The sequence below is a fragment of the Staurois parvus genome, unplaced genomic scaffold (assembly GCF_062004578.1).
Source record: "Staurois parvus isolate SC_StPar_1 unplaced genomic scaffold, SC_StPar_1.0 ptg000267l, whole genome shotgun sequence".
Taxonomy (NCBI): Eukaryota; Metazoa; Chordata; class Amphibia; order Anura; family Ranidae; genus Staurois; species Staurois parvus.
Window position 1 is genome coordinate 2,054,541 of NW_028318063.1, and position 24,159 is coordinate 2,078,699.

Genomic DNA, 24,159 nt, shown 5'->3' on the forward strand with positions numbered 1-24,159 from the left:
AGAACACATGTCAGGTTTTTATTGTGTCTGTCTTCCCATTAGGGAGATTTGTTCTACCTCCTGTTAACCATTATCGGTGAAAGTGAAAAATCACAAATTTGGGTGGACAGCAAACAGGAATAGAGGGGAAATCTTCCAATGGGAACACTAGTTCTGGTGACCTGGGTTTCAACCAGGGATTCCCTAACTTTGGGGGGATTCTCTCACTTCATGTTTTAGCTGCCGTCGGGATGTGAATGGACATCTCCCCAGTGGGAGGAAACAAAGCTGGCCAGGGGTTATAACCCTCCCTCATTCTATCCTAAATGGAAAATATGCTTCTAGTTTTACTTTTAACAGACACTCTCCTCTATAAAACTAGTAAAAGGATAGTGCCCAGAGTACAAGTTTTAGTTTTAAGAATAGTGGTCTGAAGTTACACATTTCAGTCTAAGGCTACGTTCATACTAGCGTTGTGTGCAGGGGGCAGAGAGGTGTTTGGGAAGCGTTTTTACCGCTTCCCAAACGCCTCTGGCAATTCTGCACATTGCAGCACATGATGCTGTTCTAACGGGAGCTGTAGCGTTGCGGTGCTGTGCGGCAAAACGGACGCCTCTGGACGAGTCAGGAGGCGTTGAAGCCTCCTATTCTTGTCTATGGTGCCGCTCCGCAAACGCCCAGCCGGCATTTGCAATGCGGTTATGGGGCATTTGCGGAGCGGTAACACCATTCAAACTTCATTCTAGGCATTTGTGAGGCATTTTTAACGCTCGGCAAATGCCTAGCAACCGCTGCTAAACCGTGCATGCGGCATTGTGGAGCGTTTGCCGAGCGTTAAAAAATGCTCTGCAAACGCCGGACCAACGCTTGCCAAACGCTATAGGGGCCTTTGCAAAGCGTTGGTAAAACAGTCAAGTGTGAACAAGCCCTTAAATCGGTATTAAATACTAAACATTTAACATATCATTTAACATATTGCAGCTTACCAATGCATTTGTGTTCTTTGTTTAGTCTTTTTTTTTTTGTTTTCACATAGATACACAGAATATAACAGGATACTAATATTTGTAGGTAAAGTTGATCCAGGGAATATCCGATTGCCTCTTGGGGGATCAGGAAGGAATTTTTCACCTGCAGGAGCAAATTGGATCATGCTTTGCTGGGTTTTTTGCCTTCCTCTGGATCAACTGTGGGTGTAGGATTATAACTTTTTTTTTTTTAAATGGTTGAACTGGATGGACTTTTGTCTTTTTTCAGCCAGATTAACTATGTAACTATGTAACATGGTGATGTAGCCAGTAACACACCTCCTGTATTAGAGCACCTACACTCTGAATGAAGGAGCAACAGAGAGACCCTGTTGGAAAGCAGCATTGTCAGTCTTGGGGTACAGGAGTGTTTAGATAGACTTGCAGATTTAGATACACCAACAAATTGAAGCCAAGCTCCAACTAACACTTTATAAGCAGTTACAGCATCAGTTTCATTCCTTAAAAAAGGTTTTACATAAATAAAAAGCTGATCATTATAAGCACCCCTGTCAGTGTTAAATGGTTTGTCTCAGCTCTCTAATTGCTTCATCAAAAACATCAAGCTTACTGGCAGGCTCACCAGGGAAAAATAAAGCAAAGAAAGCTGAAAAAAAGGACTAGTACAGCCTTCCCATCTAAGACATGGCAAGCTGCAAAATAATAAATGTTTGTTTATGGGTTTAATACTGCACCTGCAATGTACCTATTTCTGAGTTTAGGGCTGGCACATGCGTGCCCTCCATCCTGCACCCACTGTGACTGTACACAGCAGGAGCCTGTCAACAAGTCCCGGCTAAAGAATCATGACCAGGACCTGCTGATAGGCTATGTGCAATCACAGACCAGAGCTCTGTGCTGGTAAACAACACAGAGCTTTGTACAGGGAGAGTGATCTGTCAGTTTCGCATCCCTTCAAAGCAGGAATGAGAAACTGAGAGATCTAGTAGTAAAAGCAGCACATTGTACAAACATTATACATAGTTAGGCACACATTTAACGCCTTCATCGCCCTAAAGTCCTCATGCAAACTGGGCATTTTTTACAGCTGCTGTTTTTGGCGTTTTTTCCTACAGCCAGTAAACTCCCCAGCATGTTATCCTTTGTGTCCATGCACACATAGACTGTAATCAGCATTTTTTGGCTGGAAAAAATTCCAGAACTAGTGGGTTAATAGAGGAGTTTTTTAACTGTAAAAGCGCTCTAACGTTGAAAGACGCGGTAAAATGCTGCAAATCATAATTTTTTGGCTTTTTTTTGAGCAAAAAAAAAAACCCTGCAAAAAGCCGCTAAATGCTAATGCAAAAACGCTGAAAAAAATCACTTTTTAAACGTGACTCTACACAGCTAACGTTACCAGCATTATTAAAACGCCCCGTGTGCACGGAGCCTTATGGTTAACCACTTCCTAGCCAGTGTTATTAGTACATTGACAGTGTATAGTATTATCACTGATGTCAGTGACGGTCAGTCCCCCCAAGCATCAGTTAGTGTAAAATTTCCCGCTGCACTATTGCAGTCCCAATATAAGTCGCTGATCGCCGCCATTAGTACGGTAGTAAAGAAAAAATGTAAAAAAATTAGAATTCCAGTATATATTACATCGTTTTTAGGCTCTATAACGTTCAAGCAAAACAATCAATATACACTTATTGGGATTTTTTTAAAGCAAAAATGTAGCAGAACACATTTTGGCCAAAATTTATGAAGAATTTTATTTATTTATTTTTATTGGATATGATTTATAGCAGAAAGTAAAAAATATTGGGTTTTTTTTTTTCAAAGTCTTCTTTTTTCGTTTAAATTGCAAAAAAATAAAAAAACCAGTGGTGGTCAAATACCACCAAAATCTCTATTTGTGTGAAAAAATATAAAACGTGTTTGGGTACAGCATTGCATGACTGTGCAATTACCAGTTAACCACTTGCCCTCTAGAGGATTTACCCCCCCCCCCCTCCTGACCAGGCCATTTTTTTGCATTATGGCGCTGCGTTACTTTAACTGACAATTTCACGGTCATGCAACGCTGCATCCACATTAAATTTTTATTTACCACAAATAGAGCTTTCTTTCAGTGGTAATTGATCGCCTGTGCACCTGTTTTGTGTGCTATAAAAAAAAAAAAGACCGACAATTTTGAGAAAAAACAATATTTTTACTTTTTGCTATTAAACATGTCCAGTAAAAAAAATTTCATCATAAATTTAGGCTAAAATGTATTCTGCTACATGTCTTTGCTAAAAGAAAATATCCCAATACATAGAAATTAATTTGTTTACATGAAGGTTATAGCATTTAAGAATGGCGGTAAATATAGTGGGATTTGTTTTTTTTTTTGTTTTTTTTTTTTGTTTTTTTAGTAGTAATGACAGCAATCAGCGACTTATAGTGGGACTGTGGTGGGCATTCTGACACTGGGGGGGGGATGAGGGGGAACTTACTTGGTGCCACTGACATCCCCAGTAATAAAAGGCACTGACACTGTACTAATGGCACTGGGCAGGAAGGGGTTAACATGTAAGGCGATCAAAGGGTTAACTGTGTGCTGTTTTTACTGTAAGCTGTATGTGTGTTCGGTGTACTGTAATCACACTGCTTTGTATGGCTCTGCTATGCCATACAAATCCGTATTCAGGAGCCAACAGGGAGAGAACTGTATTACATAGTTACATAGTTAGTCTGGGTGAAAAAAGACAAAAGTCTATCCAGTTCAACCAAAAAAAAGAAAGTTATAATCCTACACCCACAGTTGATCCAGAGGAAGGCATAAAAAAACCCAGCAAAGCATGATCCAATTTGCTCCTGCATGGAAAAAATTCCTTCCTGATCCTCCCGAGAGGCAATAGGATATTCCCTGGATCAACTTTCCCTATAAATGTTAGTATCCAGTTATATTCTGTGTATCTAAGAAAGAATCCAGGACTTTTTACAGCAATCCACTGAGTTGCCCATAACCAACCCTTGAGGGAGTCTATTCCAAAATTTCACACTTCTCACTGTGAAGAAACCTTTCCGTGTTTGGAGATTACATTTCTTTTCCCCCAAACGTAAAAAGTGCCCCCTTGTCCTCTGTGATGACCTCAAGGTGATTACATATTGTAATACGTACAAATACATATTGTTTACATACAGTTCTTTCCCCCCGTTGGTAATGCTTGGCGATCACCGGGTGCCGGCAAGTATTCACTGGACGGAACCCAGCGATCGACACCCGAGGCCGCGAATAGCGGCGCTCCCTACCCGGAAATGCCATATCATGTATATACACATGACTTTGCGCACTACTGCCGCTCTGTAGCAGTATATCTGCTATAGGGCGGCTGGAAAGCGATTAAAGTAGCACAGTGCTATTTTATAGCAAAAATATGGCCTGGTCATGCTGGGAGTAAAATCTTCTGGAGCTGAAGTGGTTAAACTTGGCATGATCCCAGCTTTTGCTGTTTTGACTGCTGCCAGTCACAAAGGAAGCATCTTTCTTATTTTATTGTGAACATCAGCTGAAGGTTGATTGAGATTGAAGGTTGTGAAGTGCGTCATGTGGGCAGATGTTGATAAAATAAATTAGCAATATCTTGCATATATAGTATGTTGTATATAGGTGACTGTTTTTTCCGGGCAGAGTCCTATGTTTATATGATTTCTAGTTTTGCCTGAGAGAAAATGTGCATAGTCTCGTTACTGACTATCTGTAACATGTTGAAATTAAAACACATTAAAGTAGACCTTCACCCTAAAGTTTCTTCAACCTTACCAACTATGTAACTAAGATATATGTATTATCAGAGTTTGATTCTGGTACGTATCATCAGACTCAGAGATCAACATTTTTATTGAACGAAAAAACAAATTAAAAAGATCTAAAACACTGTTTTGCAGATTTTCAGACCAGATTGTAATATACTATGACAGACTCCCTTGTCATTGGCCGGTAGCATGATACAAGCTACCTGCTCCTGCTGTCACTTATGAAGACCATACACTAATTAATTTTTAATTTGAAAATGTTTGTTTTAAGAACGTTTATTCAATTTTTTAATCGTTAGTCGTTATACAGGGTATATGAAGATGTGAAGGGAGAATATAAATCTTTTATATAAAGTAGTACTAATAGTTGAGCCTTTTTGCATAGTATAGCGTGCCCCTGTATATTAAGGTAAAAAAAAGTCTGCCTTTATCACTTCCTTCTCCTGCCGAGGACTACATGTCCCATGAGGCATTGCTTCGCATACATTCAAATTAACAAGTTCTCAGGCACTTACTGATATGTATGAACAGTATACGAAGCTGTATGTGTGCTTCACTGTGTATACTGACATGTAAACAAATAATGCATTCTGTAAGCAGGCCAACTAATCGGCTGACCAATTAATCAATTAGGAAAATAGTTGACTATTTTCACTATCGATTATGTTGGTTAGTTGTTTCATCCCTAATCTATTTTCTGTAGCAAGCACAGATCTCAGGTATAATGTGTTTATTTTAGGGAAGCATTTAAAGTGTTCATTATGTACAGTGCTACCTACGACTAGGGGTGTTGTGGTTGTAGTATTCGTGTTGCATTTGTAACTGAAATGAGGATGTGTGTCATGTTCATTAGTCATACCTTCACTGACACATTGATTAATCAATATACACTATATCCTCAATGACATTTCTTTCACAAAAGGCAGATGATGAACGCTTTTTTTTTTTTTTTTTTGCTTTTTAGTTTTCAAAAAAATACTGTAGAAAAAGGGATTTGATCTTAGCGCAAGATCCACATATTAGAAAGATCACATCAAAAGATATAAAGATACATCATTAGGATTACAATAAGAGATAATAATATGATATCACAATCTTTTGACATCTGTTCCCAGATTGCTTAACCACTATCACTTTGTTGTAAATGCAAATGAAAGGCAGGTGAAGTTCATAAACAATTATGTAGCATGAGTACAGTGAGACATGCAGTACCACTGGTGCTTTTTTAGCTGTATTATTGACAGTTGTGCTGAAAGGTTTGCATACCCTGGCAGATATTGTGAAATTTTGGCATTGATATCAAAAATATGACTGATCATGCTTGGCTCCTTTTTTTTTTAAATCATAATGATAACAGAAATCAGCCAAACAGCCCTGATCAAAAGTTTTACATACCCTGGAATGTTTGGCCTTGGTACAGATACACACGGGTTAAAATGGTAATTAAAGGATAATTTCCCACATCTGTGGCTTTTTAAATTGCAGTTAGTGTCTGTGTATAAACAGTCAATTAATTTGTTAGTTCTCACGTGGATGCAATGAGCAGGCTAAATACTGAGCCATGGGGAGCAGAAAAGACCTGTTAAAAGACCTGAATATCAAGGTAATTGAACTTTAAAAAGATGCAAAGGGATAAAAAAAAGTCTGAAGCCTTGAATATGCCAGTCAGTACTGTTCAATCACTTAATAGGAAGTGGAAAATTCAGAGATCTTTTGATATCAAGCCAAGGTCAGGTAGACCAAGAAAGATTGCAGCCACAACTGCCAGAAGAATTGCTTGTGATACAAAGAAAAACCCACAGATAACCTCAGGAGAAATACAGGCTGCTCTGCAAAAAAAACAGTTATGGGTTTTTCAAGGTGCACAATACGATGATACTGAAAAAACAATAAGCTGCATGGTTAAGTTGCCAGAAAGAAGCCTTTTCTACACCAATGCCACAAAAAAGTCCAGTTACAATATGCCTGGCAACACCTTGACATGCCTCACAGCTTCTGGCACACTGTAATCTAATATGATGAGACCAAACTAGAGCTTAATGGTCACATCCTTAAGCACTATGTTTGGAGAGGGGTCAACAATGCCTATAGCGACAAGAATACCACCCCCACTTTGAAGCTTGGTGGTGGTTCACTGATATTTGGGGGTGTGTGAGCTCTAAAGGCATGGGGAATCTTGTGAAAATTGATGGCAAAATGAATGCAGCATGTTATCAGAAAATACTGGAAGAAAATTTGCATTCTTCTGAATGAAAGCGGTGTTTGGGATGCTCTTGGACTTTCCAGCACGACAATGTCCTGAAGCACAAGGGCAAGTTGACCCTCCGGCGGTTACAGCAAAAAAGGTACTGAAGAGGCCATCACAGTCTCCTAATATCATTGAACCACTTTGTGGAGATCTCAAACGTGCTGTATATTCAAGACAACCAAAGACTTTGTATGACCTTGAGGCATTTTGCAAGAATTTGGAGCCTCATAGACCACTATTACAAAAGATTGCACGCTGTCATTGATGCTAAAGGGGGCAATACACAGTATTGAAAACTAAGGGTATACAAACTTTTGAACCGGGGTCATTTCATTTGTTTACAGTGCCTTGAAGAAGTATTCATACCCCCTGAATTTTTTCACATTTTGGCTTCGTCCCTCTTCGACAGGTTCGGACAACACTCGTAGGTTCATTCACCTAATTCACTTGCTTTGACTACACAACTCTCCTGGCATGATCCTGAGCCTGAACATACACAAAGTATTTGACTCACTTTCTTAGGAATACATGTACTATGCTCTAGGAAAATGGGGCTTACCACCTGTCTTTGTCTTGGGTGAAGGCCCTATACCATGGACCCTATGCAACGGTCCGCTTTCTCTCCAGACAATCCCTCCCCTTGCCTATTGGAAGAGGAACACGTCAGGGATGTCCCCTCTCCCCAACACTTTTCCTTTTAGCCCTTAAACCTCTACTTCATCTCATAAGATCCAACCCGGATATCAAAGGGGTTCCACTAGCCCACCAAACTTTTAAAGTTAGCGCTTGTGCTGATGACCTGTTTCTAACCTTAGCCCAACTGCACACCTCCTTACCCACTCTTTTCTCCATCTTAACTAGATTCTCCAGTATATCAGGTCTGGTAGTAAACAAAGACAAATCCTCAGCTCTTAAGGTTTCCCTCCCAGAAGCAGACATACACTTACTAAAACAAAATTACAATTTTACTTGGTCTTCCGCACATCTGGAATATCTGGGGATAAACCTTATGAACTTATTATACCTTATACGAGGTCAACTACATCTCAACTTTCCGCTCCCTCAAATCACTTCTCACCACCTGGTCACACCAACCCCTCTCATGGATGGGTAGAATAAATGCTATAAAAATTACCATCTTTCCCAAACTTCGCACTCCTAGTCCCAATTCCCTCTTATGCCCTGAAATCTTTTCAAAATCACGTTTTGCGCTTTATCTGGGCCAACAAATGCTCTCGGGTCACTAAATACACAATGCTCACACACCAGAAACAGGGTGGTATGGGGGTCCCTAATTTCTCTTAGTATTATATGGCAGCTCAAATCGCACCTTTAACCTCCCTGTATGCAGCACAACTAGCTATTTGGGTAACCTTAGAAGCACTTTCCTGCCACCTGATCTCTCTCTCTTCACTTTTATGGCTCTCTCCAAAATCCAGAGCCACATCTCTTAGCCCGCTCATGGCCCATTCATTGCGCATATGGGACTCCACAAAATACGCCAGCGGACTAATCTCTCCCCACCTATCATTACTCCCCCTCATGGGCAACCCCTTATTCCCACCCGGCCTCGAATCTCCCTTCTCCTTTCACTGGTGGACCTTCCACAATTTCCATTGTATACACAAATTTATTACGGGAGGCTAAGTTTGCACCTGGGCGGAAATAAGGGACAAACACAAGCCCCCCCCCCCCCACGGAACCTTTCCGCTATCTACAGCTAAAACATTGGGTAACTTCAATCCTTACTAACAAAGATCCGACCACACAAATATCATTGTTTGAACATATTTGCCACTGGACGCCTCTCTCCCCTAAACTTATCTCAATTCTGTAGTCACAATTAAATAACCTGTGGAACCCGAATAGCCATGCTTACGTCTCCAGATGGGAAAGGTACCTCAAAGGCATTAAAGCTCATGCATGTTGGTCACAGAGATGGTCAACTATGACCACATGCTCCATTAATGTCCTCATCATGGACAGTGACAAGATGGTATCTTGTCCCATCCTGCCTAGCTTTACTCTACTCATCTGCCTATAACACTTGTTTTAGGTGCTGTAACGTATCGGGTCAACGTCCTACACATATGGTGGACATGCCTCATGATCTCCCAATTTTGGACAAAACTCCTCTAATTGCTTCAATCAATACTCACCTACCCCTTCCTGAGAGCCCATGGTACAATATCTTACACCTAAAACCTCCGGTTTGTCTAAACACAAATTTAAACTAGCCACCCATGTACTATTGGCGGCTAAACAAACCATAGCGAAATCCTGGAAACAGCAGTTTGTTTCCTTCACGGAAGTTCATCACCGCCTTGACTTCTTTCTAATGAAAAATTGGCTAGCATACTCTGACTCCCAAGAGAGATTCCTTAAAATTTGGACTCGGTGGATTCAATATGCTCACCAAGAAATCTCAGCGAATAGCTTTACTTCACTATAACCCAATCATACCTCACTAACTGAATTTAAGCATTGCGAACATCCACCTCCTACTTACTTTTTTTCTTCTTTCTTTTTAACTTCAGTTTTTTGGCTCTTCTGCAGGGACGTCTTCTGAACTACATGATGTTTTTGCATCTCCTATTTTGCTACTATTTTAGCATACTATATCTTCTTCGCTATAGTTTTAATGGTGTCGGCTGTGGAACTATCATTGAACTACTTTTCTATGCACTGATTACCTATTTGACACAAAATGTGTGCCTTGCCTCTGTATTTGGATATGTTATCCAAACTATTACCGGCTTTAACAATATTTCATACATTTTAAACCACTGTTGACTACTGTTTCTAGTTGAAATTCTGTTTTTGTCTTTGAAAGCGGTCAAGTTTGTATCCTGTATTTGAAATACTAAAAAACCAATAAAAATCAATTGAAATTTTCCACTTTTTGTCATGTTAAAACCAAAAATGTAAATATATTTTATTGGGATTTTATGTGATAGACCAACACAAAGTGGAACATAATTGTGAAGTGGAAGGAAAATGATCAGTGGTTTTCAACATTTTTTGCAAATAAATATCTGAAAAGTGTGGTGTGCATTTGTATTCAGCCCTGAGTCAATACTTTATAGAGCTACCTTTCCCTGCAATTACAGTTGCAAGTCTTTTTGAGGATGTCTCTACCAGCTTTGGACATCTAGAGATTGAAATTGTTGCCCATTATTCTTTGCAAAATAACTCAAGCTCTGTTAGATTGGATGGAGAGCGTCTGTGAACAGCAATCTTCAAGTCTTGCCACAGATTGTCAATTGGATTTAGGTCTGGACTTTGACTGGGCCATTCTAACACATGAATGTGCTTTGATCTAAACCATTTCATTGTAGCTCTGGCTGTATGTTTACGGTCGTTGTCCTTCTGGAAGGTGAACCTCCACCCCAGTCTCAAGTCTTTTGCAGGCTCTAACAGGTTTTCTTCTAAGATTGCCCTGTATTTGGCTCCATCCATCTTCCTGTCAATTCTGACCAGCTTCCCTGTCCCTGCTGAAGAAAAGCATCCCCACAACATGATGCTGCCACCACCATGTTTCACGGTGGGGATGGTGTGTTCATGGTGATGTGCAGTGTTAGTTTTTCGCCACATATAGAGTCTTGCTTTTAGGCCAAAAAGTTAAATTTTTTTCTCATCTGACCAGAGCACCTTCTTCCACATGTTTGCTGTGTCCCCCACATGGCTTCTCGCAAACTGCAAACCGGGCTTCCTCTGGCTTTCTTTTTGCCACTTTTCCCTGTGGAGTGCACGACTAATGGTTATCCTATGGACAGATTCTTCCACTTGAGCTGTGGTTCTCTACAGCTCCTCCAGAGTTACCATGGGCCTCTTGGCTTCTTCTCTGAATAATGCTCTCCTTGCCCGGCCTGTAAGTTTATGTGGACGGCCATGTCTTTGTAACTTTGCAGTTGTGCCATATTCTTTCCATTTTCAGATGATGGATTGAATAGTGGTCTGTGCGATGTTCAAAGCTTGGGATATTTTTTTTATTACCTACCCCTGCTTTAAACTTCTTCACAACTTTATCCCTGACCTGTCTGGTGTGTTCCTTGGCCTTCATGATCTTGTTTGTTCACTAATGTTCTCTAACATTCTCTCAGAGTTTCACAGAACATCTATATTCATTCTGAGATTAAAGTGTTGCTAAACCCAGGACCGTGCATTCACTATATCTGGTCTCCCACAGTACATACAACATGGAAATGTAATTTATTTTAGTACATATAAACGGCTAAATAGCTTTTCTCATCAGCAGTTAGAGCAGTCTTGTGACTTCAATCAGTGTTCAGCAGAGCTCTGGTTAAAGCTTGTAGGAGGAGTTTTCTTTCTGCTCCAGGATGATTCAGAACCCCTGACCTCTGTATGGACAGTGCTGATTGGCCCTGTGTTGATCACATGCACTCTCCCAAGAAAAAGAAAAAAAAATTCTAGCAAAACACACCAAACTGAGCATGTGCAAAGTGTCTCCACACCAATATGTGTTATCAGGCGATAAGAGGGGGACACTGTAAGAAGGAAAGGATCAGAGAAGTTCCACAGTGAGTATAACTAGCATGATTTACTGCATGTACAGACTGATTTTGCTGTTGTGGGTTTAGTAACACTTTAAATTACACACATTTACTAATTATTTAACTATTTACTAATTAGGTGACTTCTGAAGGCAATTGTTTCCATTAGATTTTAGTTAGGGGTATCAGAGTAAAGGGGGCTGAATACAAATGCATGTCACACTTCTCAGATGTTTATTTGTAAAAAAATTTTGAAAACCATTTCTCATTTTCCTTCCACTTCACAATTATGTGCCAATTCGTGTTGGCCTATCACATAAGCGTTATGAATTCTTTTTCAAGGCATTGTACTTGTTGCCCTGTTTTGTTTTCTGATTCTGTTATGACCTACAGTTGAATATGAATCGCATAAGAAATAATTTTGTTTTGCCTGCTCAGTCATGTATTCTTTGAAAGTGGTATTTACTGTATATTACCAATTCTCCAAGGGCGTGCAAACGTTTGAGCACAACTGTAGATCCTGCTTAGATCCAAGGCTGTTTGAGGGTTTTAAACAGAAGATGAGATGCATCTCAAACCAGGACTCTGAACTGGTTTTGCAAAAGCAACCCAGGAGCTTTTGAAGGAAAAGAAGTGGAATATTCTGCAATGGCCGAGTCAATCACCTGATCTCAACTCAATTGAGCATGCATTTCACTTGCTGAAGGTAAAACGACCCACAAAGAACAACTGAAGACAGCTGCAGTTAGAGCCTGGCAAAGCATCAGAAAGGAGGAAACCCAGTCTTTGGTAATGTCCATGGGTTCCAGACTTCAGGCAGTCATTGCCAGTAACGGATTCTCAACAAAACATTAAAAATGAACATTTTATTTATAATTATATTCAATTGTCCAATTACTATTTGTCCCTTGAAAAAGGGGGGATGGCTACTCTTAAGAGCGGTAATTCCTAAACCCTTCCTCCAATTTAGATGTACATACTTTCAAATTAAACCTGAGAGTGTGCACTTTCAGCCCACATCCATGATACAACTGTAGCTTGAATATGTTATGGTTAATACCTGAAAAAACTAAAATTTTGCCTGTGTCCAAATATATATATATATATATATATATATATATATATATATATATATATATATATATGTGGACCTAACTGTAAGTTGTTTACAGATGGGGGTACAGATGAATGGCTTTTCACAGACTTGTCATAAAAGCTCTGTATTCTGTTGTACACATAAAGTCAGTTCTGAAGAACCACATTTTGTGGAATTGTTCACGTCTACAATTTGAGGAGACTATAACATCCTCCATAATTTTTATTACTTGATTACTGATCTAGACTTTGTGACAGGGAGGTTGAACAGAAGGTCAATCTACCAAACCGTTAAGCCTTTTTGCCTTTTATTTTAGGCATACTTCATGAAGATCCAACAGACTTTTGACTACATAATATGATGAAGTTGTAATGGAGTTGTATGACAATTTAATAATAATAATGCTGTGTGTGGTTTATCACTAGGTGTGTGATGAATATAGTTAGATATGCAAAAGTATGTATATTAATAATAGTACAAACAGTATAACTGCTGGCATAGAATATGTTCACTATGCTGCTATCAACATGCCAATATTGTTAAGCTTGCTAAACAGCCTTTTTGATTTTGACTGGTTACATGCAATTAAAAGTGGTCCATTAGTTAGTGTATCTGTTTGGGCTTTGTTAACAATCTTGCTGAGATGTATAGATTATAGCCATAAAAATGATGAAATACCTTTCCTAGAGAAAACACTCTTGTGTTCTTGTTGTGCTGATCGTGTGGCCTAAAGCCTCAGCATATGATTAGCACAGGAGAAAGCCCAGAGCTTTAATAGCTCTTGCTGTTTAATCTTTCTTTCCTTAGCACAATATGCATCAAAAGGAAATTGGAAATTGTGAAATTGCATAATATTAATAATGGGTATTATTTGTCGGTTCGACTAGTGCTTTGAAATGTATTGTAATAAACGTGTCCATATTGTCAAACACAACTATATGTTAAACACACATATTTTAAACAAAAAATGCTGTATTAATATTTATACATAATCCTTTTCTTTATTTTAGACCAGTTTGTGGAATCAGAGGCAAAACTCTCATTATCAACTTACCAGGTAGCAAGAAAGGATCACAGGTAATTATGTTTTCAGTGTTAGTCACTAATTGTCTGCTTGCTGTTTGGTGTGTACAGTATGAATAACGCTGAAGAGTGGTGCTTAGTCAAATACTAACAGCAGCTATGCTAAATATCTGTTAAAATGAAAAATGTTGTTTTCTATCACTGTTTACTAATATATAAAGATGTAGTGCCGTTCTTGAAGACCACATTCCTGTCTCTGTTTTGGATGTTTCTCTTTTGTATGCTATTCCAAGGGTCTTGCACTTTTCATTATAAAATTGTTATTCTGTGATTTCTTGTATACTTGTGTGGTTCTTGTGCAATTCACATGCAGTTCTGTGCAGTGCAATTTGAATGGGCTGAAATCGCACCTCAGCAAAAGTAGTGCTTGCACTACTTTTGGATACGCACTGCAACTGGACCACATGGTATTGTACCATTCAATCCAGTGCAATGTGGTGCAGGCAAATGCACTGTATTAAGGTACCACCAACATTTCACTGACACTCACTGTAAATTGTGTAGTCAGTACAAATGGAATGTGATGCAGGAAACCAGCACTTAACGTGGGTCTCCCACACCAATTTCCAGTGTGAATGGGCCTTCTGGGTCTTTACTAATAAGTCCCTAGGACAGCTACCTCCTTCCAGCATCCTCCAAACACCATTCCGTGAGGGAGGCAATCCTTCTCCAGACCAGATTCCTTGGAAGTAAGCTTTCAGTCAGATCCAGGCTGGTTCTAGGTACCAGCACTGTAGCTCTTGGAACCTTGCAGAACAGCAGCCCAATCCTTAAGATGCCTCAGGGGCACCTTTAGGCTGGGAACTCTCCATCCTGGGCAAAGACAATCTCTCCAGGGATTCAGACTATATATCAGCTTCCCAACCACCATCTGGGTGCACCTCCCCAGAGATTGGCAAGGTCCTGATCAATATTCAAGCTGGTTATTTGAAGTCTCCTTCCATAAGCTCTATAAGCTTCTTTTAGATTCAGGGAAACAAAGCAAATTCCCAGCCTGTGAAACCCTGAACAGACTGAACCAAAAAAATCTCTGCTCCCTTGATTACAGATAGAGCCACAAACTAAATTTACCTAGAAACCTAACAAAAAGGGTGCCTAATGGTTATTCCAATAACAATGTAACTTGCTTGCTCTACCAAAGGTCTTAGAAGCTTAACTGTGCACTCAATTGCCCTAAACCACAGAGCAGTATGGCTTCTGAAGATCATCTCTATTCCAAATTGGCATTATTATCATTACCTTGATTTAAAACTGTTTCCTTAGTAAATCAAAGATTCCTCAGTTCTTAACAACTAAAACCAGAAATCTAGACCATATTATCCACTAGATCTCTCTTTGGCGTGGACCACCTTGCTAGCTTCACAATTTGCAGACAGTGCATTTATCCACCAGCTTGTCTACAGAAGTTGCTGAATGGAGGATCATGTACTATAGAAAAACTTTAACATGGTACTCTATGGGATCACCTTTAGAGTTGCCTCACTGAGCATTTAGAGCGTATGCTGTACGTGTTCTATTTCTTTTCTAAAAACTATACCTAGTTTTAAAGTACACCTTGCATTAAAATTTGTGGTCTGATGAACTTTTGGACACCCACTTTTCTCCATGGTACCTATTTGAAGTTGAGGTTTGGGGTCTTCTGGTGGAATCCTAACTAACTCGAGGAACCCAAATCTTGTGGGAAGGCACTCCTGTATAGTTCAGGCCCATGAGGTTAGCCTCACCTGGGTATTTTGTTGCTTTTTTGTATTTCTCAAATTTAACTTTCAGTTCCTTCAGGCATGGTGCTACATTCTTATTGTCATACAGTACAGACTCCGTGGACAGACATATACAGGACTTGAAGTACTTAAAAATATAAATCCTATTGCTAAAATCTACCTGTGATTTCAAAGGTATTTTTTAACATTTTGAAATCTTCAGCATTCATTAAAATATTACCTGGTGAATCTGCCTTGAAGGCCCTTTTTCAGCCACATTTGCGATACAATGGAAACGCTCTGTCCCCAGCTCCCAATTTTGCTTTTGCATTGTCACCCTGTCACATGAGCTTCCAATGGAGTCTTCAATGGCATTTTCCACACATATATTATAAAGGCATAGTCCACTGTTTTTACTATTAGGACATTCCCTTGGTGGAGTGCATTTACTTAGGATGTGGATGCAAAGAAACTGCTGGAGATCAGAAGCACTGAGACGCAATTAAGAATAAAAAAGAATTAAAAATAATCTGAAAACAAGTATTACAGTTGCTTTTGGTGCTTTCCTCTGTGCACAATCAGTCTTTTTTTATTTCTGAATCCCATTGAGACATTTTCTTTAACTTCCTGTCCTGGAGAAACTGCTGGAAGTGAGAAGAAATTTCTTCCAAAGTAGGCAAAAATTCGATCTTCGACAGTTGTCACCAGAACAGGGGCTGCTATTGCAAGACTAGAAAGGGAACACAGACAACAATAAACCCCTGACAAATGTTGTAACGTAGTGTATATTTGCCAAAATCCAAATAAATTACATACATAAGGTTCTTATTCCAGCTATAACATTTTTTATAGAGTGGAGATGTCTTAAAACATTCTGTGCTGATGACAGGGCACCAAAATAACATTCAATTATGACAAATCCCTCCAACCAGACATAAATAGCAGCTTTTTTTTTAAGTGTGGAATTGTTTTAGCCTCAACACAAACACCATTGCTGTGTAAACCTTCCTGTCCTGATGACACCCTTTTCTCCTATTTCTCATCCTGGTGTCGCAGGAACAGATGGAGAGAGGAAATTATATACCAGTGCTTAGTCTAAAAAGTTGAGCTGAATACCACTCTGATCACTATCACTGGTTACCTGGGATTTGACTGGGGAACCTACACTTCCAGGAGTTTCAATCATTTGGGTCCCCTGTGGCTCTCACTCATTCCACCTGCTGGCCTGCATCACTATTTTCTTCTACACTGCTAGAAGTCAACAGGAGGACCCTGTGGGAGCTGTGCGGGACAATTCTTGAGCTTTTGGTTTCTCATAGAACTTAGGGAGGGCAGGATTAGTGACTTGCTGTGATTCATTCAGTGGTTCCCAGCGGCAGGAGGGGTAAATATTTAGATATCCTTATTGATTTTTATAGTTTGGTTGACATGTAGGAAGATGTTCTTGTTTAATATATCTTTCTTTGACATCCTAACAACGGCAACTTAATCCTAAATTTATATCAAGCATGACTAAAACTAGGGCCAAGAGCTGAAGAAGTAAAAACTACCAAACACTGTGGGACTTTCAAAAGTAGTAACAGTAACTTGTCAAAAGTCACAAAATTTTATTGTAGAAAATCAAGTTAAAATGATAATCGTCTGTTGATGCAATGTGCATTGTGTTGGCATCATCCCAAAAATATCCACTGATGGGTGCTGCTGATAATACATACTTGGATTTTCCATAAAACTCTCCCACCCAGTGTTGGGTATAGATATTGTAACAGAACCAATCCCAGACTGCACTTGGCTACTTCCGTTAGACTACTGCTTCCCCGTCCAAACACCGTCAACAAACACAACAGCAGACCATACAAGACTAGACGACACCAGTCTTGAAGTAAACCAGGAGGTGGACTACTTTATTTCAACACAGATAAAAGATATATACACTCAAGGGACAACCCCCCCCCCCCCGCATAATGACACAGGGCGGGGCAATCTACAGTTAGTAACAAGAGACATACAGATATTCAAACTTCACACCAGCAAACAGTCCCATCAGGAGTGATGGCTGCTGGAGACACCCCCCACTAAGCTAATACACATAAACACATACATCCCATAATAGTTTGTTCCCAAGCAAGACAAACAATAGAACAATGGGATGCAGCCACACAACACCAAACAATCCACAACCCCCACCCCACCTATATCCTAGACATGTCTACAAGATATTAGGACAGATCACCCTGTACCCCTAACAGGCACAGGGTGACTTACACATAAGAGGGATATGGGGAGCTGAGACAGGGGTCTCCCCACTTCTCCAAAGTGAGCTGGGTTCCATGGGCCCCACTCCCAAAGTGACTCCCGTCACAGACATATAACAAACAAAGCTGACCAGCCAGAGTTGCGATTAAAAACAGTCCATGGTATGCCCATTCCTAACCGTATGCCCAAATGGGGCCAAGCATGTCCCAAAGAGCACATGCAACCACACAGACCAATAGGGGGCCAGAACAGCCCCAATAGTGGCACCTTGTATGGTGGCCTATATATCCATAATAGTCATAGGAGGATAAGCGTGGCCTGTAAATCCTCAGTGGTAGAAAGTAGCAGTGGCCAGTTTGTCTTCAGTTGCAGTCAGGGAATGATTCTCTTGGCAATTTTTTTTTTGCAATGGCAACATGTTCACTTGCTGCCACATCTAATCCATTTGTGGCATTGTCCTGAGATAATGAATTTATTCACTTTACCTGTTGATCATAATGTTATTGCTGTTCGGTTTATATCTATTTATGTGCATAACTGGGGTGCTTCCAAAGATAAGGGGAAAATAAGAAAAAGAAACCAAGGCCACAGGATAGTTCTTTATAGTGTAGTAGTTTGACAGATAATTGGAAGAAATATATAATGAGAAGATAAATTTCAATGGTGTACTCACATCTGTGCGGTTGCAGAATTCTCTAATGGGGGATCACCTGGTGGAGGTCTCAGGAACATTGTACGCTGTAATGAACCCTGCAGAGACAATATTTTGGTCTATGTTTCCAGTTCTTTATCCCTCAGGATCTAGGTGTCTCTGTAGGTCACGTAGTAGATAATCTGACCCTGGTAACATGGATCTCTGGATTAGAAAACTAGCTGAAGACCATTTCATGTTGTTGGCAGCTCAGACAATTAAAGAGTAACTCCAATTTTGCTGACAAAAAACAATCCCCTCTGGGTGATCTATGTACATTGCAAAAATTTTAACAATCATTGCTGCAGATTCCTACCTTTTGGTATTCTAAAAATATAGTTGTTTGTCTGTGGTCTTGTGCAGAGTGAATCTCTATGGGGGTAGTATCATAATTATCAATCAGCTGCTGCACCTATAGGGCTCTAATGAGCAAAGTTGCAGGGTCTGCATCCCTTTAGACGTGATTTCCCTCTGGGAGTATCTCATCAAAATATATATTTTTGTTGCAGGAGATGCTCAAAATCTGACTTGTATCTTAGTGCAGCCTTCTAGGAAATCCGTAAGCCAATCACTGAAGCAGGAAATGACATTTCTGGGGGGCGTTTTGTACACCATCTGTATACTGAACGCCTCCAGGTAGCCATATTGCATTGCATTTTCCAGAAATTTGCTGCAGTTTGAATAGGAAAAGTAATTTTTAATAACATTCAATTACAATATAACTTCTGTCACAATTGTACAGTATACACTATATTAGTATTTTTTTTAAATTTGCTGTTTTTTTCCGACTAAAATGGAGTTACCCTTTCATTTGAGCTATGAATTTAGCAGTTTGCATTCACTTTCACTTTAACTGAGCTAAATAAAAAAAATGCAGTATATTTATTTTATTTATTGCAGGTACTTAATATATATCAATTCGTAAATCAACTTGTTAAATGTCTTGTACATTCTCAAAGGTGCTAAATGCTAGGTCTGAGCTCTCCCACATTAGAGGGGGCTGACATCACCACTTACTCTAAGCTCAGACTCCAGCTAACTCTGGGTACTTCAGTTGGGGCTGCTACAGAGGAGAGATTAGTTGGAGAGCACTGTAGTGGTGGGTTATCATGGGAGTCTATTGGAGATGCTGTACACAGACATTTTGACACAGACACAGTTTGATTTATTAAAACTGGAGAGTGCAACATTTGGTGCAGCTGTGCATGGTGGCCTTTAACCTTTATTCTTCACCTTGTTCAATTAAGCTTTGGCAGAAAAACTGGAAGCTGATTGATTTCTATGCAGAGCTGCACCAGATTTTGCATTCACCAGTTTTAGTAAATCAACTCCACAGTATCTTTAACTCCTTGCTGACTAGCATATGCAAATGTGTGGCCTCACTGAAGTGAGCCTTCTTCCATAAGACCAGATATGTGCTTACCTGTCTTATGCATAAACCCCTGCGCTTAGTGAAAAATATGTGTTTGAACTAGTAAATTGAAAATAGCGACCAAAATAAAGGAATAAAATAAATGAGAAAGCTGCCTTGTTCCTGAATACAAACTTTAACAGATTAAAATGTACATGCGCATGAATGTAAATGTAATTAAATTCAACATGCTAAATCATATCCAAAATAAAAAATTACATACAAAATGATATACACTATATTGCCGCAAGTATTGGAACACCCCTCCAAATCATTGCATTCAGGTGTTCCCATCACCTCCCTGGTCACAGGTGTATAAAATCAAGCACCTAGGCATGCAGACTGCTTCTACAAACATTTTGTGAAAGAATGGGTCGCTCTCCGCAGTTCAGTGAATTCAAGCATGGTACCGTGATAGGTTGCCACCTGTGCAGTAATTCCATCCATGAAATTTCCTTCCTACTAAATATTCCACAGTCAACTGTTAGTGGTATTATAACAAAGAGGAAGCAACTGGGAACAACAGCAACTCAGCCACGAAGTGGTAAGCCATATAAAATGACAGAGCAGGGTCAGCGCATGCTGAAGCGCACAGTGCGCAGAACTCGCCAACTGTCTGCAGAGTCGGTGGATAAAGACCTCCAAGCTTGGTGTGGCCTTCAGATTAGCACAATAACAGTGCGTGGAGCAGCACGCCACCACTGGACTCTAGAGCAGTGGAGACGTGTTCTCTGGAGTGACCAATCACACTTCTCTGTCTGGCAATCCAATGGACGTGTCTGGGTTTGGCAGTTGTCAGGAGAACAGTACTTGCCTGACTGCATTATGCCAAGTATAAAATTTGGTGGAGGTGGGGATTGTGATGCAGGGTTGTTTTTCAGGGGTTGGGCTTGGCCCCTTAGTTCCAGTGAAGGGAACTCTTAAGGCTTCAGGATACCAAGACATTTTGGACAATTTCATGCTCCCAACTTTGTAGGAACAGTTTGGGGATGACCCCTACCTGTTCCAACATGACTGCGCACCAGTGCACAAAGCAAAGTCCATAAAGACATGGATGAGCGAGTTTGGGGTGGAGGAATTTGACTGGCTTGCACAGAGTCCTGACCTGAACTTAAACACCTTTGGGATGAATTAGAGTGGAGATTGCGAGCCAGGCCTTCTCATCCGACATCAGTGCCTGACCTCACATATGCGCTTCTAGTAGAATGGTCAAACATTCCAATAGACACACACCTAAACCTTGTGGACAGCCTTCCCAGAAGTGTTGAAGCTGTTATAGCTACAAAGGGTGGGCCAACTCAATATTGAACCCTACGGTCTAAGACTGGGATGCCATTAAAGTTCATATGCATGTAGAGGCAGGTGTCCCAATACTTTTGGCAATGTAGTGTATCTACATTCACAAGTAAAGCAAGTCTATTCCAACCTGTTTACAGATACTTCACAAAAAAAACTTCTGTACAAACATAACTCTATCTCATATATTGTGCAAAATATATAACATAAAGTTCAACAGTATTAAAAGTTTATAGATGTGAAATACGGCCCTGCCGTTTCTGCAGTGTGTATACCTGTGTTTGTGCTGTGAGTGCACTGCAAAGAACGTGTCATCATGGAGACAGAGCTGTCATCAACAACTATGATTAATGATCAGGAGCTGGAAGGACTTACTCTTCGATCACATGATCACTGATAGCCCTCTCCTGTGCTCTTTCTCCTCTTGAATGGAGAAAAATATAGATTGTATCTTTTTCTAATTTCTAGAGGAGAAAAATGTAAACAAAGTCTGTCAGGAGCTGCTGCGGCGTGTGGCTTGGCGCAGTGTGCCGGCTCGCACTGGTGTGCTGGCACTAGGTCCTGGGCGGCCGCAGCGGAGGCTGAACTCGCGCATGCGCATTCGAGGCCGGGGGTGCACGCCTGACACCAATGACAGCGCAGGGCGCGGTATTTAAATCCGCTCTGCGCTGACACTGGTTGCCGTTTGGTCTATCCTGTGTTCCTGCTTCTGTATTCGTTGGTATTTGATCATTGCTGACCCGGATTGTTCCTGACCGTGCTGTACTCTCCTGCTCTGACCCCTGGCTTGCCTAACCTCTCTCTTGGATGCCCCTAATTTGCTCTGACCTCTTGTTGCTGACCCGGCGTGTGACCCGACCATTCTCTGCCTGCTGCCTTGTACTGTGCTGCCCCCCCGGTTACCGACTCGGCCTGTCTGACCACACTTCTGCTCATCCATCCATCCGTCATGCTTGAGCCCATCCGCCTCTTCCCATCAGGCTCTCAGTTTGCAGATACCTCTGGCGGATCCCTCTACCACAGGTGGGTGTACTCAGGGGCGGAGACCTGGTCTCGGTCTGCTCCAAGTCCATCCCCACCATCAGGGGCCCTGGTGAACAAGCAGACTGGGATTTAGAGTCCGCGCTCTGGGGAACCCTATTCCGTGGATTGCTAGAGGTACCGCCAGGCGGTTCATTACAGTACCAAACGGCCATGACAGAGCCTGAAAGAGGACCATCCCCACTAGAGGACATCTGCCAGCACCTGGCGGCTCTGAACCAAGTCGTCAAGACACTGCAAGATGGATACACACATCTGGAGAATCGCATTCAGACGCTAGTCGCACCTGCACCACCTCCCAGAGTCCAGTTACCCCTTCTTCATCCGGGGAATCTCCAGGACCTTCTGCTGAAGCTATAGCCGCGCTGCCTACTCCAGAACCCCGCGTTCCACTGCTGGAAAGTTTCAGCTGGGCTCGAGCACGGTTCAGGGCCTTCTGGAATGCATGTCTACTCTACGCACATTTTCCACAGAGGCAGTTAAGGTGGGATTTATCGTATCCCTGCTCCAGGATGAACCCCAGGACTGGGCTCACCGTCTGATGGAGAACCACGATTCCCACCTGGAAACGGTAACAGATTTTTTCGATGCTATGCCAGTGTTGTACGATGACCCGCAGCAGACAGCCTCCGCAGAAACTGCCCTGTACTCCCTCAGAATTTAGACAATGGATGGGGGATACCCAGTGGAACGGCGCTGCATTACGTCACCAGTTCCGCATAGGGCTCTCCGAGGCTCTTGAGGACGAGTTAGCTCGAGTAGGCCTACCCGATTCTTTGGAGGACCTCATTACCTTGGCCATTCAGATAGACCGCAGACTGTGGGAACGCAGATTTGAGAGAACCAGTCAGGGTCAGAGAGCAACATGGGTACCCCCTCGGGGCTCAGTCCAACCTTTGCTGGGAGGAAACCGGATCCCAGAGCCTGTGGATAACCCCGAACCCATGCAGCTTGGATTGGCTCGGCCATCATTATCGGCCGAAGAACGCCAGAGGAGAAGGTCTAGGAATCTGTGCCTGTATTCTGGAAAAACCGGTCATATGGTGCGTTCCTGTCCAGTGAAAATGAGTAAGTCTGCCTCTCTTTTTTTCTTCTGTATCTGCTGAAAGTCTCAACCAGTCCAATTACTTAGCCATACCTGTTTCCTTTCAGCTCCCAGGAAGAACCGTGTCGGTGATGGCAATAATTGATTCCGGAGCATGCAGTTGCTTTGTGGATTTAGATTTTGCCCATCAACAGAAAATCCCCCTCCAGACTAGGGAACGGGGTCTTAACATATTTTTGGCCGACGGGTCACGTATCAAGTCGGGGTTGGTAGACCGGGAGACTCCTCCTATCTGCAGTACAGTAGCTGGCCATCATCAGGAGTTCCTCCGACTGGACGCTAGAGCCTCCCCTCTTTTCCCAGTCATTCTGGGGCTTCCTTGGTTGCAGGCCCATAACCCCTAGATTGATTGGGAGACCGGGTCCATTCAGTTCCAATCCCCGTATTGTCGGGAACACTGCCACGCATCGGGCCCCGCGGCTTCCCAAATCCTCCTCTGCATGGACGGAGATACCAAGCTAATTCAGGCCATCCCTCCGGCCTATCACAGTTTTTTGGACGTCTTCAGTAAACGTCCTTCCTCCACACCGAACATATGACTGTCCCATAGACCTCCTACCTGGTTCTGAAATTCCGTCCGGTCGGATTTTCCCCCTGTCTGAGCTAGAACTAGGGGTCCTCAAGGAGTATATCGATGAGAAACTCCAAAAGAGGTTTATCCGCCCCTCCACGTCACCAGCCAGGGCTGGAATCTTTTTTGTGGAGAAAAAAAAGATAAGTCCCTCTGGCCCTGCATTGATTATCGCGATTTAAACAAGATCATGATAAAAAATCTCTACCCACTGCCCCTGGTCCCAGAACTCTTCCAGAGACTAAAGTCAGCAGTGATCTTTACAAAACTAGATTTAAGGGGTGCATACAATCTGGTCCGTATAAGGGAGGGGGATGAGTGGAAAACAGCGTTTCGTACTCGATTTGGCCATTTCGAGTATTTGGTCATGCCATTCGGACTCTGCAATGCCCAAGC

At 41.5% G+C, this 24,159-nt stretch overlaps 1 protein-coding gene across 30 annotated transcripts in view; it reads left to right on the forward strand.

Moving 5' to 3' along the window:
• The window catches only part of GPHN (gephyrin), a 591,738-nt gene that overhangs the window by 291,916 nt on the left and 275,663 nt on the right, over positions 1-24,159 (forward strand). For all 30 annotated transcript variants that reach the window (XM_089681455.1, XM_089681470.1, XM_089681459.1 and 27 more), the window contains exon 6: positions 13,620-13,686. In XM_089681455.1, coding sequence (XP_089537581.1) covers positions 13,620-13,686 — 67 coding nt within the window. The remainder of the gene's footprint in view (positions 1-13,619; positions 13,687-24,159) is intronic.